The sequence below is a fragment of the Phalaenopsis equestris genome, unplaced genomic scaffold (assembly GCF_001263595.1).
Source record: "Phalaenopsis equestris unplaced genomic scaffold, ASM126359v1 Scaffold000085, whole genome shotgun sequence".
In the NCBI taxonomy this organism is placed as follows: Eukaryota; Viridiplantae; Streptophyta; class Magnoliopsida; order Asparagales; family Orchidaceae; genus Phalaenopsis; species Phalaenopsis equestris.
The window spans coordinates 101,314-117,812 of NW_018164527.1; the positions used below are offsets into that span (position 1 = coordinate 101,314).

General features: G+C 36.1%; 1 protein-coding gene across 1 annotated transcript in view; it reads left to right on the forward strand.

The window, feature by feature from the left end:
• LOC110019897 overlaps positions 1-16,499 on the forward strand; it is a 104,778-nt gene that overhangs the window by 81,465 nt on the left and 6,814 nt on the right. The window contains exons 13-18 of the mRNA XM_020717763.1: positions 4,279-4,398; positions 5,031-5,159; positions 5,435-5,512; positions 5,834-5,938; positions 8,951-9,225; positions 9,309-9,336. Coding sequence (XP_020573422.1) covers positions 4,279-4,398; positions 5,031-5,159; positions 5,435-5,512; positions 5,834-5,938; positions 8,951-9,225; positions 9,309-9,336 — 735 coding nt within the window. The remainder of the gene's footprint in view (positions 1-4,278; positions 4,399-5,030; positions 5,160-5,434; positions 5,513-5,833; positions 5,939-8,950; positions 9,226-9,308; positions 9,337-16,499) is intronic.

A 16,499-nucleotide genomic window follows, 5' to 3' on the forward strand; every position in this document is an offset into this window, starting at 1 on the left:
AAATAGAATTTTACAACATATTTAAATCTCCCAACGCAAAAGAAACCCTAATTAGTTAGCCTAAGTTGGTAAATCGGTCCCCTAAAGGGGCCAGCCAGCCATGGCCTTGGAAATGTTGAATTGGTCCCTCCCCTGACTTATTTAGTCTTGCTTCTTGTGGGAGGGCAGATGTCAGATGCCTTGTCATTTTCCTTTTGTTGGACAGGGCTCACTTTATTTATTAAGCTCTTTAGGATCCTCATAATATGGTGATAGGTCTGCAATGTTAAAAATAGCAAAAATATTGTCTTCTATCATGTCAATTTTGTACACATTGTCATTAATCTTCTCGGCAATCCTGAATGGGCATTTGGAACTTAGAGCTTGGCAATTTTTTTCTCACCTCATAAAATGCTTGAATCTCTCTTACCAGCCTTAACATCAGTGCTATGCTCAGTAGCGGAGAGTATGGGCATTTGCTCCAAGGGTGTGAATGGGTCCTTGCATATGCATTCTCAAAGGGACTACAACCTGTGGACTGGTCGGTGCAATGATTATAACCAAACTCGATCTGGGGAAGATTAAGTCCCACTTATTGTTTTACTTGTCCACAAAACATTTGTGAATTGCCTAAATTGTGATTCACCACATCAATTAGTCAATCCATCTACGTGCGAGCTGTTGAATTGAACTAAGTTTTGTGACTAGTCTATACCTCATAGTCATCCAAAAATGACTCAAAAATTTTACGTCCCTATTTGAGAAGGCTCTCTTGAGCACATCATGCGGGAGAACTCTTTATTTGAAGTACAAGTCTTGAAATGTACGATGAATCCATCATTTTGTGGCAAGGCACAAAGCTGCCTTCTTGGAGAAGCGGTCTATTGCTACCATAACTAAATCCTTACTTCGTTTGCTCCTTGGGAGACTCACACCCACCTAGAATAGGTAGTGGTGTATAGAGACTTGTACTCTATATTTTGCATTGCCTGACATACATCTTCATGTCTCGTACCAATTTAAGTCAGAAAAAATTCTCTTTCACTATGGAAAGAGCCTTGTTTCTACTAAAATGCTTAGCTATTCCCCTATCGTGACACTCCTATCAAATACATTTCTTGAGCAAAGTCCTAGTAATATATAATATGTTCTATTAGAATAAGTAACCATCTAATTTGTTGAACTACTTATATTGTTTGTCATGATAATGAGCCCAACTATCTTGAAAATCCTCATCAGTGACATAACTATCCTTTCACACGTTAAGTCCAATTATCTTCGATTGCATGGTAGTGATTAGCAAGGGATCTAAATTAGCTAATTTATTCTGGCTCTATGTCCTTTGTTTGAGCACAAAGTAGAATGAAGAGAGTAACTTTTCCCAAGAAGTTTTTTTATGCTTTAGTTTGCTTTGACTATTCAAGAACCTCAACACTCAATGATCAGTGAAAATGGTGAAATTATTTGCGAACAGATAGTGACTCAAATAATTGATGAGAAACTCCTTGTCATATGTATTTTATTTTCTAGAATCATTCAAATTTTCACTGAAGAAGGCTATGAGATGTCCTCCATAGCGTAATACAACTCCAATTCTTAAATTAGAGTCATCACACACCACTTCAAATGCATGGTTGAAGTTTAGAAGAGCTAAAATAGGGGGTTGGGTAACCTATTTATTCAAAGCCTCAAAGCTAGTATGTGCTTCATTTGATCAAACGAATTGACTGATTTGTGAAACTTCGTCAAGAGGTGCCACTATCTAGCTAAAATTTCTAATAAATATCTTATAAACAGGAATCAAACTATGGTATATATACCTGAGTGAATGACTACAAGCTAGGTTAATGCACAATTGTTTTGACCCAATTTCGGCTTCTGAAACTATATCTGCGGTGTCAGAAAATGACACTTATTGGGTGGCCATTTAATTATTTTATCTGAATAATTTTTGCAAGTGCCGCAAGTGCCGCAAATATTCCACCTCTGAATGATTTTACACCAAAATATCGTAGAAGTACACAACAACAAAGTTCTCATTGAAATATCTGAGAACTTGATTCATCAATTGAATGAAAGTGCTCGGATTATTGCATAAGCTAAATGACGTGATTGTCCATTCGTGTAGTCCATCCTGAGCCTTGAAAGCTGTCTTGTATTCTTCTCCTGACCTCTTTCGGATTTGGTGGTAACCATTGCATAAATCGATCTTGGAGAAAATGTTGACCGCATACACTGATTCAATAAATCATTCAGTTGAGGAACCGATACATGATAGTGATTTTATTCACAACTATACTAACAATACACATATGAAAAGAACTATTCTTCTTTGGCGCAATCAAAATTGGGACTACAGAAGGATTTGCTCTCTCACAAACCAAGCCCCTGGCCATCAAATTTATAATTTACTTCTCCAACTCCTAGTACTCGATTAAGCTTATTCGGTAGGTAGGTTGGTTTGGGATCTTCCTTTTCGTATTAAGCTCATTGACAACACTTTGCATGTTTCTCTTCAACGACAAGGTGTCTCCTCTACCAATTAGGATAGAGAGAATGGTTTATGGTTAGGGTTAGGGATGGAGGATAGGGTTGCAAAATTTGATTGGAATGATGTGTTATTTTGGGTTTAGGAGTGGAAAAAATAAATCTTAAAAGATTTAGGTTTTTGATCGTCTAATATCAAATGACAACGATCTAGGATTCATAAATGGTGTGGGAAGATCACATGATATTGGTAGGAACAGAAATGAAGGGAAACACATTAGTGATGGTTGAAAGGTGTGCAAGCGGACTAGATGTAGAAAATTGTAGTTAGATTGTGGATGCAAAGGTATAGAATGATATTCAAATGTTTGGGAGAGATCAACATCTTGATCCAATTAGGTTACAAACATGTCACCTTGGAAAGATTAATGATACAAAAATTCGACAAGGGAAAACTAGAGAGAATAATCTCTAATGCCTAAAACCAAAGCCAAAAGTGTCCAAGTAGAATTTACAACATATTTAAATGTCTCTAGGAAAAAGAAACCCTAATTAACTAGCCAAAGGGATCAGCTAGTCATGGGAGCTGACCATGCTGAATTGGTTCCTTCTTGACTGTTTGGGTCTCGCCCTGCTTGAGAGGGCAAATTCAGAATGCCTCATTGCTTGGTTGTGTGGATGTGTGTGTGTGCCCACATGCCTGTAAGGAATGGGCCAAGAGTGGTAGTGATGCTTTGGGGCATGATTGACTAGTGTTTGGATGAGATTGTTTTGCTGGTGGCTGCGTTTCTCTTATTATGATACTATGTTGAGTAGAAAATTTACTCTTATCTAATTGGCTAAATATGTGGGGTATATAAATTGTTGTGGGAGGAAACCCAATGGGACAAATAAGGGAGCATAGTACCCTCCAAGTAGGGGTCTAAACTAGTTGAGTCAAGGTCGTGCTGGCCTTGGGTTGAGCTTATGCCGGCCTTGGGTTGAGCATAGTACCATCCAAGTAGGGGTCTAAACGAGTCGAGTCAAGGTCGTGGCAGTCTTGGGTTGAGCTTGATTAATTGATCGAACTCGAGCTCGAACTTTATTTCTACAAGTTTGAGCTGACTTGATTAATATAAAAGAGAGAAAATATTATTAATTCAAACTAGTGTTATAATAAAGTGATAAATAGAATGGACAATTAGAAGATAAATAATAAGAAATCATTTGGTATAAAATATAAAATATCATTTTTTTTAACATTTTGAAAATTTTAAACAAAAGGTTTTGAATTTTAGTATGTTTTGAGTAAATTTATATTAATTATTTTATAAATGAGCCTACTCACAAGCTAACAAGTCTATTTAGGGCTGGCTTGGGCTTGGCTTGTTAGCTCATCGAGCTCAGTTCACAAGTCATTTATCGAGCCGAGCCCGAGCCAGCTTGGCTGACTTACACCCCTAGCTTTATGTTTGAGAATATTAAATTACTAATAATGACCTTCAACAATTGGGAGCCCTACTACTTGATACATCAAGCATAATATAGGCCTACGTATACTTTTTTGTTGTAGTTGCTTTTGTTTATGATCATCTTTATGTTAATGCTTCTTGTTGATTTATATTTCCATTAAATTTTCAAAAACCAGAATTTTTTTCTTATTCTTCTTTTTATGTCTGGGGAAAAATAGAAGCATGGCAAAGGCAGAAAATGTTTGGTGTACTTTACATAAGAGCAACCATGTACCTAGTTCTCTATTGCAATATTCTTGATATTGTGTTTTATTCTGATTCAACGTAGGTCATCTTATTGATCTTTGTTTTCTCTTATTAGCTAGCAAAACTAGCTGGAAATAAGGTTGTTGCAACTTGTGGCGGTGAAAGCAAAGCTAAGCTTTTGAGATCTCTTGGAGCTGATCGTGTAATAGATTACAGAAAGGAAAATATAAAAGATGTAGGTATCTTTCGTTTTTATTTGCATGTTTTGATAATTTACTGTTTTTTTTAGATCACAGTAATTTCAGGGAAAGTTGTGTGGTTTACATGTTTTTTTTCTTGCTAAATTATTGAAGTGCTATCATTGTTTTCATTTCATCATAAATAATTGGTGATTTTGATTGATTAGAATTTATGAAGTTTCTAAATGTATGTCTTTAAGGCTTCATTTGGCAGAGCTTTAGTTATTATAAAAATTTGTTTGAAAGTTTTTCTTTGGAAGGCTGTATATTAAAGTTATTCAGAAATAGGAGCAGCTGTTGAAAGAAAGACAGGTTTTCAAAAGTGTTTTTATAAAAGACTTGCTGCCAAACCAAATTTTTTAACTTTCGGTAGAACGGAAAGCAGTATAAAATCTCTATCGAACGGAGTGTAAGTCTGATTTAAAATTTTGATTGGGAAATTTTTTTAGAAATTTTACTTTGGAAGCTTTTATTTTATTATTATTACATGCAAGCTTCACTTAGAATTTTTTTTTTTATATTTCCGCTCGTTTTGGGATAATTACGAGTTGATTTCTAAAAGTAATATTAATTACGTGAATCTTAGAATCATTCCTTTATTTACTTTGTTTTATTGTCCATTATTTAGGTACTGATAAAGGAATTTCCGAAGGGTGTTGATATTATCTATGAATCTGTTGGAGGAGAGATGTTTAATGTCTGCTTAAATGCGTTAGCAGTCTATGGGAGACTAATTGTAATCGGAATGGTTTCTCAGGTGATTTTTTTATGAGCTGTATCTATTGCTAAAATTTAGTTATATTTTTTTTTGGAGGCTAAGTATCTTTGACATTCTTCTTTTAATTACTTTATTTTATCAGAATAATTGGTTATTATGCTTTTTTTTTTGCATTTATTTAATTATTTTTTGACACTTTCTAGGACTCCTGAATCCTAGAAAATGTAAAGGATCAAAATAAATGTTAGGAATGGGCTGGATGAAGGAAGGGAAGAATATGCCATTTGGCAAGCGACGGGAAATGAAAAAACCAGGCAGCACCTGCTGTTCCGGATGAAAAACAGCAAGGAGTGTGGTCAGCTGCTGGGACAGCGATGTACGGATGTCAGAAGGTTCCACCACTGATTATTTTCAAGAGACAAACTCATTATTCGAAGAAGAATATGCTACAGCTCCCAGAATAAGAAATTTTAAGAGAAACAAATCTCTGATTTTATGAAAGCAATGCAAAAGTTCATAGCGGGTGATAGCTTGTGATGAGGGGCTCACTGGGGGGTTGAACGGGGTGCTGAACTGGTTCAATAGGGGAGCCACAAGGGTGCGGCTGCCGGCCTTTTGGTCTTAGCTAGGGTTGTCGCTCAAGGGGAGGGATCTTCCCCCTGCCTATTTACCTACTGCTATATTTAATGCTTTCTCATTTTCCTTGGGGTTAGATTTTTGGTTTTGAGAATTCTATGTGGACTGTCTCTGGCATCCCCTTTTCCCTTCTAGGTTTGTATCCGAGAACAGGTGGTGCTCTGACTGTATCATGTTTCGAGGTAGTGATTATCTTCTCGATCTCACTCACCTTTCTCCCTCACGTGCTTGTCGCAACCTCTCCCTACACCCTCCCTTCTGGTTTCTTGCCACCTAGTCCACCGATATGCTCGCTGTCACCTCTTCCCGCACCCTTCCCTGTTGTTTCCCGCCGCCCAGTCCACCAACCTGCTTACTGCTTCACACCCCACTGAACCACCTGCTATCTACTTCCCTTACCCATCCCTTTTCGTAGCTGCTCTACCGCTTCTCTGCTCTCCCGCATGCTGTGCCAGCCGCTCCGTCCCCCACGAGTCACCTGCTCATTGCCGCACTACCCTTCCCTTGCCTGCTTGTTGTCTAGCCGCAACCCACTAATCTTGTCCTCGCCCTATTGAGCATTGGTGTTTGTGTCATTTTGTTTCTGTTTAAGAATCATGGTTTTAACTCTACTGAATTTCAGCAATATTTTTTCTAGTCTCTCGTTGTTTAAGGTTAACTCCAATATCAGCCAGTTTCTAAGCAACCTACTTATACTATGGTAAATAAAATCCTAGTTATAATTTAAAATTAGGCAAATAGAGGCCCCACAATGCACACAATAATCAGTAGGCGGGTAGTTTCTCTCTACTAATCTCACGTGACGGGAAATCTCATCCCTCCCCGTGACGGGAAATCTCATCCCTCCCCTCACGTGGAAGGGGACTCTTCCGCGCCACTTTTATTATGATTGTTCTGTTTATTGATATTATCATAAATAGTGGAGCACATAATACCATGGAGTTAGTACATTGTAGGCTATTATTTTGGCAAGAACTTAGTAAGTTGATGTTTGGCTATAAAGAAAGATATATTCAGACCTGAATCTTTGTGGCCCAAGCAAAAGATAATGTCAGCCATTATTATATAAGCGATCTGGGTCTTAATACTTTCTTGGTTGTGGTTAGAGTTGAGTTGAATGACGAATTAAGAGGTCTGTTTATCTATATTTTTGAAATGTTTTTTTTTTACAAGTATTGCATAAAACAAATACTTCTAGTAATGAAAATGTGGAAATAAAATAATATAATAATAAGCTCACTAATCAAATTAAAAGCTAAGCGTATAGATATAGAAATCAATAATTACACAATGTGTATTGACTATGCATGCTTTACTATACAAACTTCTTACACACATATATTTGATTATGCATGCTAATCAATCTATTATTTAAATCTTTTTAAAATGCCATAAAAGCAAAAAATTTTTTGGTACCACATAAGTAACTTATTTCGTAGGTTATAAATCAAATTGAGCTAGTTTAATACAATGAAGTTCAAATTGAATTGATTAATTCAATTACATTAGTTATTACAATTAATTCACTTACATTTTTAAGTTATATGCAACATTATGGTGATGCTAATGATTATAGTATGAGTGCAATTAACTTTAAGCATAGTATTAATGAATCTCTACATAATCACACAATAAACAATTATGTTTTCACCAAATTTATTATATTGTTTTAGATAAGCAAATGAATAAACTAGCTATAGAGCGATTGTGATATAATTTTGCATGGTTTGTTTGCAATTTAGCCAATATCCATGCCAAAATCTCCCAACTTTAGGATTCCCGCTACTATGATTTTACTACAGCGAAGATGTACTCCGCTTCATGTGGTTGAGAAGAGCATTACAAGTTCAATTTGATAGATTAAGAGCAACCTACCTTTGTTTTTGCAAATGTTAACTCAAGATTTTACAATCCCTCTCTCAAGGGTGCAATAAATTTCCTAGTTCAAAATTTCCCCAATCTTTGTGGGTGATAAAAAAATTTGTCTTCTAATCGCACTCTCACAATCCTAAATTCAGGATTTTCATTGTACATTGAAACGTAAATAAGAATGTAAATTACAACATAAAGACAAATGGGAGCTTTAACAAATGTCCTAAAAAGCTTAAGGGAATGATGTTACTGATGAAAGCCACAAGAACTTATAAATGAACAAGCTTTGACACATAACCAAGGCTTTTCAATTCCCTCTGTCAAGAGAACAATAAATTTTCTAGGCCAAAGTTTTGCTAAACTTTGGATTTGATAAAAAGAGTACCTTTTAATTTCAATTTCATAATCCTAAATAAAAGACCTTATTTATTCAATGAAAACATGAAAAACATAATTTACAAAAAAGTATTATCATTAAAAATATTCCACAAATACTTAAAACACCTTAACCTCTTTTGATTGGTGATCAAAGCATTGATTACTTAGCACAAATACCTTTTTTTTCGGGTTAGGGCTGTCATAGTGCGGACTTTAACACGAGTGCTACAGGCACCCACTTACATGGGTGCTACAAGCGCCAGTTGGTTCAGTTGGCTGGCAATAAACTCTCGCCAATCAACCAGTCCATTGGACCGGGTTGGAGTTCTCGCAGCTTCCATACGAGGCGGGGCTTTCGCCCCTCCTATCTGCTTTCTTTTGTGCTCTCTCCATATGGGAAGTCTTTAATGGCTATTTTTTGGATCTTTCTTGCCTCCTCACTCCTTCCTGTTTTGTGGGAGTTTTCTTCTTTATTTCTTTTCTTTTCTTCTCCAATAGGAGCTTATAAATTGTTATTTTCTGATTTTTGGGTTTAGTTTTCTGGCTGTTGTGTTCAGATTCCTTCTTTAGATTTTCCTGCTGTGGAGGAATTCCTTGCACAAGAAAAGCACAAAATAGGGTAATATAAATTTTCCTCACTGTTCCCCCAAATATAACAAGGAAGACACATATGGGTTTTATGCAGGGTGATGGCTTCGATGACGGGGGTTGATATATTTTCAGAATGAGATTGTATGAGAAAGATAGAGGTGGCCAGCGGGAAAGGGTGATATCGGAATTAACCCAAACAATAATATGAGACTAAAAATTATTGTTGAATTCAAATAGGGAATTACAACCATACAAACAGAAATAGAAATAGCAGCAAATATGGTACGACAAATAGAAAATAGAAATAGCAACAAATCAAGACGCTACACGCTGTTAGGGTGGATATCGAGTAGTGGTGGTGGCTGTTAGGGGCTTGGAAAGGTGGAGGCGAGGTCAGGAAGGTGCAGGGCTATGGGGAAACAATGGCAAGACAGTGTCAGCTTGCTATCTTGGGCGGAAGCAAGCAAGGAATTGCTGTAACTGACAGAAAACAGCACGAATCAGCTGTCCCGAGGGGATGGAATGAGGGAAGGCAGCAGTGGGGTGACTTTCCTGGGATAGCAGCATGTCTGGAAGAGAAGGTGCGCTACCACAGGAAAACAGAGATTTCCAGCAGTTTTGGAAGGAAGTAGGCAGGAAGCGATGCAGGGAGGTTGGGAATGGCGTAACTGGCAGAAACAATAGTAAAATCTGTTGTTTCTGCGGCTACAGCAGTGAAGGGGTGACGGGGATTGATGAGGTAAGGTTGCAGAAGGTTAAGGGAAGATAAATGTTGACCTCATTTTGAGGTCATTATTCTTTTCCTTAGGATCCTAGGATCTAGCTCTAGGCGTTCCTATTGACTATCTTAGAAAACTAGTATTGGAAACCATCCCTTTAGAAATTCCAGCCATTTCCTATTTCTCTTGTGATGACTCGCCCTCCTCTTCTCTCACTAGCGGCTCGCCCTCTCGATCCCCGCTCGACCGAGCAGCTCTCCAATGGAGAAACTCCACCTGACCGACCCTTCCTTTCCCCTAGGCCGCCTGTTCCTTTTCCCTAAACGCTCCTCTTCTCCCATCACCCCATTCGGCCACCATTAGGGTTGGTAGATGGTTGCTCCTCTTTCTTTTGCCTATAAAACCCCACCCTGGGGAGGCTTTAGGGTGAGGCTTTAGGGTTGGCCGAAATTTTGAAGAAGGGGAGGTTCTGCCAAAATTCTGAGTGCTTCTTCCCACTTGGTTGGTCTGTGTTTTGTGTGCTTGGAGCTTTGGTTTTCTTTATTCTCCTTTGAGCAATAAAAAAAAAGCGGTGTGGTTGTTGGTTGGATTCCTGTTGGTTGGTCCGAAGCCAACTTTGTTCTTCTTTCTTCAGGCATTTGGGAAGTAAGGATTTACTGCTTTCCTCTTTGGTTTAATTGTGAAACACTTCATGCAAAAAGTTGTGTTTGTTTAATTGGGAATTACTTGCTGCCATACTATGTTTTTGGAATTCATAAAAAAAGAGCCATTCACTTTATCTTATTGCTGCGCCGAAGAAAGCTGAGGCTCAAACATCGGCTTTCAAGTTTGAGGAAACATAAACTCTATGTAAATGTGCACTATAGCCCAGTAATTATTTCTATGCTTACAAAATTTGTGCTTTAGTCCAGATTTGACATATGATTTTCTATTCGTTTGATAAGAAAACATCAGATAAGTTATCACGTGCTTTAGTTGCATGAATTGCCATGGATCCTTCTACATTGGCTTATATGTTACGAGAACGCTCATAAAGTTCTTCGCCTTAGGTTATAAAAAAATATATATACTTTTTTTCAGACAAAACTGTGAAGATTCCTTCCGGTTTGCTTCTACGGAGATATCAGATTTCTCAGAGAGTTTTGTAGAAGCATTCTTTCTTACGGATTAGGTCAAAGCATATATCATTCTTTCTTACGGATTGGGTCAGAGCATATTTCTTGAATTTAAGTTATTGAGCTGCTATGTGTACACTGAGAAGATTTAGCTACATATCATTCAATTTTTTTTTATGTGTTTACAAATCTAACACCCAAACTTAAATTTTACACACATTCCACATATTTGACTACCAAGTTTCAGGTAGCTTGAGCTGATCAAATGATTTTTAATTCCTGCTCTTACTATATAACTTTGGGACATTTGCAATTGTGGATCTCATAACTTTCCTACCATCGTTACAATTATGTGATTGCCTGAATGTCTGTTGTAAGCAATTTTCTCCATGGTTTGTTGCTGGTAAAAATGCTTGAATTACGGATTGTATTGATGCAGTCATGATTGGAAAAGTATCATCTTCAAGTTATAGTAATTGTAAGTTCTTAAGCTGGGATAGTTTGACTTGTTAAGTAATAAGTGATCTGAATTTGATTACAAGAATCCATGATCACGAAGAGATGGCATAGAATATTTACCACCTTATGTCACTAAATGAATGAGTCGATGGCATCAACAACAGTTTATGCATGTGGCATCAAGCTTGTTGTCATGAAAGAGTTGATGATCAACGCTTAGTAAGGATTCAGAATCATTATTGCACCCTTTTCTCATTAATATAAAGTTAGTTCAAGACAGTTCTAAAACAATACATGTTGTAGGTGGTAATAGTGAGATAAACTTGTGAGATTTATCTTAGGGAAATTTACATGCATACCACCCAGTTCTTTTATATTTACATATTTAACACCCAAATTTCAATACTCACATATGTGCTACTTTACCTATGCATGCAATCGTGTATGTCTTTTGGACTATCAAAAATGTTGGGTGGCTCATTTGCAAAATCTAAAACATTTTGGTGGCGTATTTGCAGAGTCTGAAACATTTGGGTGGCGTATTTGCAAAATCTGAAATATTTGGGTGGCATATTTGCAAAATCTGAAATATTTAAGTGGCGTATTTGCAAAATTTGAAACATTTAGGAGCTTTCCTTTGCTCTCTACTTGCTCCTTAGTTAAATAATTTTAAAGCATGATTAAGACCACATTCTAGTTTACATTTTGGCAAGCTGGAAAGTTGCAATGCTTCACTCTTACAAAAATCTGAAAGTTTATATGTTATATTTGCAAAAGATTGGAAAGTTTTTGGAAAAATCTGAAATGTTTCATGTGCAATTGGCAAGGATCGGAAAATTTTTGGTGTCTTGCTTTTCAAAATCTGAAAACTTTGGTGCTTTATTTTTGCAAAAATCTGAAATTTTTCATGTGCAATTGGCAAGGATCGGAAAATTTTTGGCGCCTTGCTTTTCAAAATCTGAAAACTTTGGTGTTTTATTTTTTGAAAATCTGAAAGTTCTATGTATGTTATTTGCAAAAATCTGAAAGTTATAGTTTTGTTACTTGCAAAAATCTGAAAGATTCGATGCTTTACTTTTACAAATATCTGAAAGTTTCTATGTTCTATTTGGAAAGTTTGGAGAGATACAGTTCTCCCAAGTGAGTACATGTGTAAGGAAATTCCCATATATATGTAGCGTCTCCCATGTGCCTTTGTTTCTTTCACAACCACAGAAGAGATTTTTTTTTTTTTTTTTTTTGTGGCAGATGTTGGGTAACGCTCATTCTTACAAGTTTATTGGAAAAGTTACACACATATTATATAATGCTCATGTTTTTCCATATGTCCAATGCTTGAACTTTACCCTCTATATTTATGCAACTCAAACTCTTCATTACCTTGTAGATTGAAATGCATCTTTTTGCATAAGTGGAAAATGTGAGAAAATTATGGAAGGAACTTGCACCACTTTTGGTTTGATTCGTCTACCATTTTGGGAGCGTTAAAACCCCTCATTTCTCTTTTGGGAAAATTTAAATCTGTAACAATTTTGAGTTTTGAAGGTTTGAAAGTCTTTAGAGCTTCTTTCTTTTTGAAAATTTGAACTGTTTCATTTGAGTCTTCTTTTAAATACTAAAGTGGATGTCTCAAAATGTTACTCTTACGTCATTTTAAATGTTATATTCTCGTTGTTTTGAAAACTTCGAATGCTATTTTCGAGTCTGGTTTACTTGATATTTTGGGAGCTGATTTGATTATTAAACGTCTTTAGGCCGATTCACTTGCGGTTTTGCCCATTGCTTAGTTGATTTGTTTTTTTAGAAGTGGGTCAGCCTTTCTTTTTCGTTGATTTGTTTTTTTTTATTATAACGGTTAAGTTAAAAATTAGAATTTTTTATTTAATTATTTTCAGGATTGATTTACGGCCTTAAAAAATAAAAAGAAAGGGGAGGGAATTAAAAAAAAATGATACTTAGTCTGTTGAGATGATTGAAACATAAAGGGGAAATAGGGTAGCCGACCATTCACTATTTTTTTTACATAAGAAGGATAAAATTGTAATTGTGAGAATTGTTGAGAATTGAGAGAAAGTAAGAGCTTAAATGATTCAAGAGTTAGGGGCATGGATTGAGAGATCAATAGGTTATCAATTAGGACCCCTAAGCATTGGTTAGACTTAAGCCCAATTGTTTTAATTATGATTGAAGCACATTTCACGAATCTTTTTGCCAAAATTATAGGTTTACCCCTAGGTCTTAAGAGCCGGATAGTGAGCTAAGTTTGATATAAAGATGTTCGAGGATTAGTTGAAAAACACTTAACTGATGACATAGCACTTTAAAACACTTCAAGTTCAAGTTCAAGTGTAGGCCTCCTAGATTTTAGGAGCACACCGTAGGTGAGAGTTCGTCTACCTAATTTTCAAATAGGCACTGAAACTAGGCACGACCCTAATTCACAAGTTAGTTAAAGCAATAGAAAGGGTATGCACTAAGCTGTGGTTCGTGACTGATTTAATTAAATCAAATAATGAAATTCTCTTCATAACTTGATCTAAAATGAAACCCAATGCTCCTGGATTTGAGCTTGAGCCTTACACTCAAATCCTCTTGGCAATTGGGGACATTCCCAATGTCACATTTAAATCTCCCACCCTTGGTTCTTTATATGTGAGATTGTGTTTTGTTTTATTTGTTTGTCTTTTTCTATGATTTGTTTCGAGTTTATGTGGGTCGATTTCAGTTTTCCTCAGGACTTTCTATTTGCTACTCCATCATTTATTCTGTTATACATAGACACATGTTTGTCCTGCTAGCTGAATTTGTTTATTATACTGTTACCTGTGACGTTGATTCCATTTACAAGTGCAGCAATAATAAGAAAAATAAGGTACCCAAAATTTATAGTACATTTATCGCACTTTACTGTATTTTCGTATACTGTTTCTATTTACCGCACTTATACTGTTTTCATTTACTCTTCTTCATATAACAGTTTGTTTATGCATGCTTTAAGTTAACTACAAAACCATTAGGATATAGTGTGGCTTATGAGATATACAACAGTAAGTCACTAAATAACAATATTGCACATTCACATATAAGGCACTAAACTTGAAACTACCACTACATGGGACATGAAGTAAATCTTCGTGGGCAGCACAACCAGGATGTAGCGGACGGAGGATGACGATCTACAACAGTACAATAAACCTACGACAACTAAACTTTTTCTTAATTTCAGGATGTAGCGGACGGAGGATGACGATCTACAACATTACAATAAACCTACGACAACTAAACTTTTTCTTAGTTAAAATAACAACCCATAGGATTTTGATGTAGTTTGCTTAGCGCAACGTGAATCCTCACATATTATCTTTAGGCTTTTGCACAACTCTGTTGTGCAATTTATAAGTCCTAACACTTTTAGGATTCCGAAGTTACCGTACGATACGGTGTAAATCCTCCTATCTTTCTATGTTATTTGCATGATCAGATATTGTGCGAATGTAAGTCCTGAATTCTAAAAATAAATTGCAGGATTAAATATTGAATAACATCACTTCAAAGACATAAAACTAAACAATAGAATAGTTGGGAAATTACCAGTTCAAAGACATAAAACTAAACAATAGGATAGTTGGGAAATTATCAGGGTTTCCCCTGGATTTGGGATATCCCCCACTCTTTATTCATTTGGATCTTAAAATAATTGTTCCTATTTGAGTCACTCTGGTTTGATTTTCCCGTGTCCAATCTTGGAAACTTAAACTTTGAAATCTGCAAAGGTAAAACCACTGATCTTAATCGAGAGTCTTCTTAATTGGCCCCGGTCATTTAAGATGTAATTAACTATATGAGTTTGATTCTATAGGGAACTTGGAACCCAGATAAAATAAATATTATGTAATCCTTATATTAGGTAAGAGAATTTTTCGGTCATATTTCGATCATATATAAAAGGTTTTGCAGACCAAACAGATGTCACAAACTTCTTAGTTTAGGTGGTTGAGCTTACAGTTAAGTGGTATGCTCATCTTTTGGGATAGTGTATTACTTGTAGTATCGCACTCAACCATCTAAATTATTTCATATGTGAGACTCGTTTGGTCTCATCTATTTTTTAAAAGTTAAAATGTTACTTTCAAAAATTATATTTATATTAAATCCAATTTAAAAAAAACATTTTTTAAAAAAAAAAAAATAGCGGCCGACAATAAACATCACCTCGGGAGTGAGATACAGTCAGAGTATCACTCGGTCCCTTGGATACATCCCTTGAAGGGACAAGAGAGACGCTGATGACTGTCTCGAGCCCATGCAAAACCTCTCTAGCAACACGAAAGCACCAATATATAATGCTAGATAACTAAGGAGTGGCCCTACTGTTGAAAAGAGGTGACCCCAAATGGAAAAGTCAGATGACTCTCACGGATGCTTGGACCAGACCATCCAAGTGCGCCCGGCGCGATTCCACATTCTCGCATGCATGGAGTTTTCGTGTCCCCCGCATCAAAGGGACAAGTGAAAGGTTGAAGCAAAAGTGTGGAGTTGAGTGTTCTGAGATAAGTCTTGAAGCTCAGAAGGAAGAAAGAACAGGAGTGGAGCATGAAAGATACGCTTTATAGGATTTTTTATTAAATCGAGTTTTATATGCACAAACACATGACGGCGCAAAAGCACCTACGATGGCATGAAAATGTGTGGGGAAAGGGGCTGTAGCACCCCTTTCATTATATATAAAGGGACACTAAATATAATAAATATCCTAAAAAATTATGATTATGTTATACTTTTATTATTATTATATTGTTAATATTATTATCATTATCATTATTATTATTATTATTATTAGCATCAACATCATCATTGTTGTTGTTGTTATTTTGTTTTATTGATTTATTTTTGCATTACATATTTTTTTTATATTAATACTTTTTTTGATAGCATGTGTGTTGGGACTCACTAAAAAATTTTCGATTCGGCATTTTGTCTAACTTTAGCCCTTCAAATGGCAGCTCAAGTGATATAGCATTACAAACTGATCAGAATGGTATGGTTTTTGTGAAATGCAATTAGTTGAGTACTTTCTTGTGAATGGAACATTTACGAGTCAATTTTTTGAGAAATTGTGCTCACTATGCATTTGGTAATGTCTTTTGGTGGATCATATATGGAGGTCAACATTAACCCACCTGGGTTGATCAAATTAATCGAGTTACAACCTAATTAATTAGGTTAGCGTAGGAAATTTTTAACATTAAATGGGTTGAATGAAGAGTTGACTAGCCTTGATTGAGCTAAATTTTAGTTGAGTTGGCTTGATGTGACCAAATTAACCTTCTTGTTGAGGATGGTTTTTGGGTGTGATCACTTGACTGGGGCAAATGAAGTTGCATTTTACTTCATACTGGGAAGTGACCATTCATGCGACAGTGACACTTTAGAATTTCTCTCAGAATGTCCGGAATGACTTTGGTGTAGGTTTCGTTATTTTCTTTAGTATCGCTATAATACGTCTGCTGGCTCTCTGTGTTGCTTCAAAAAAAAAAAAGAGAAGAAAAAGTTAACTCAACTTGCTATTTTCTTCTCTTTTCACATATTGAGAGTATTTCCTGGAGATT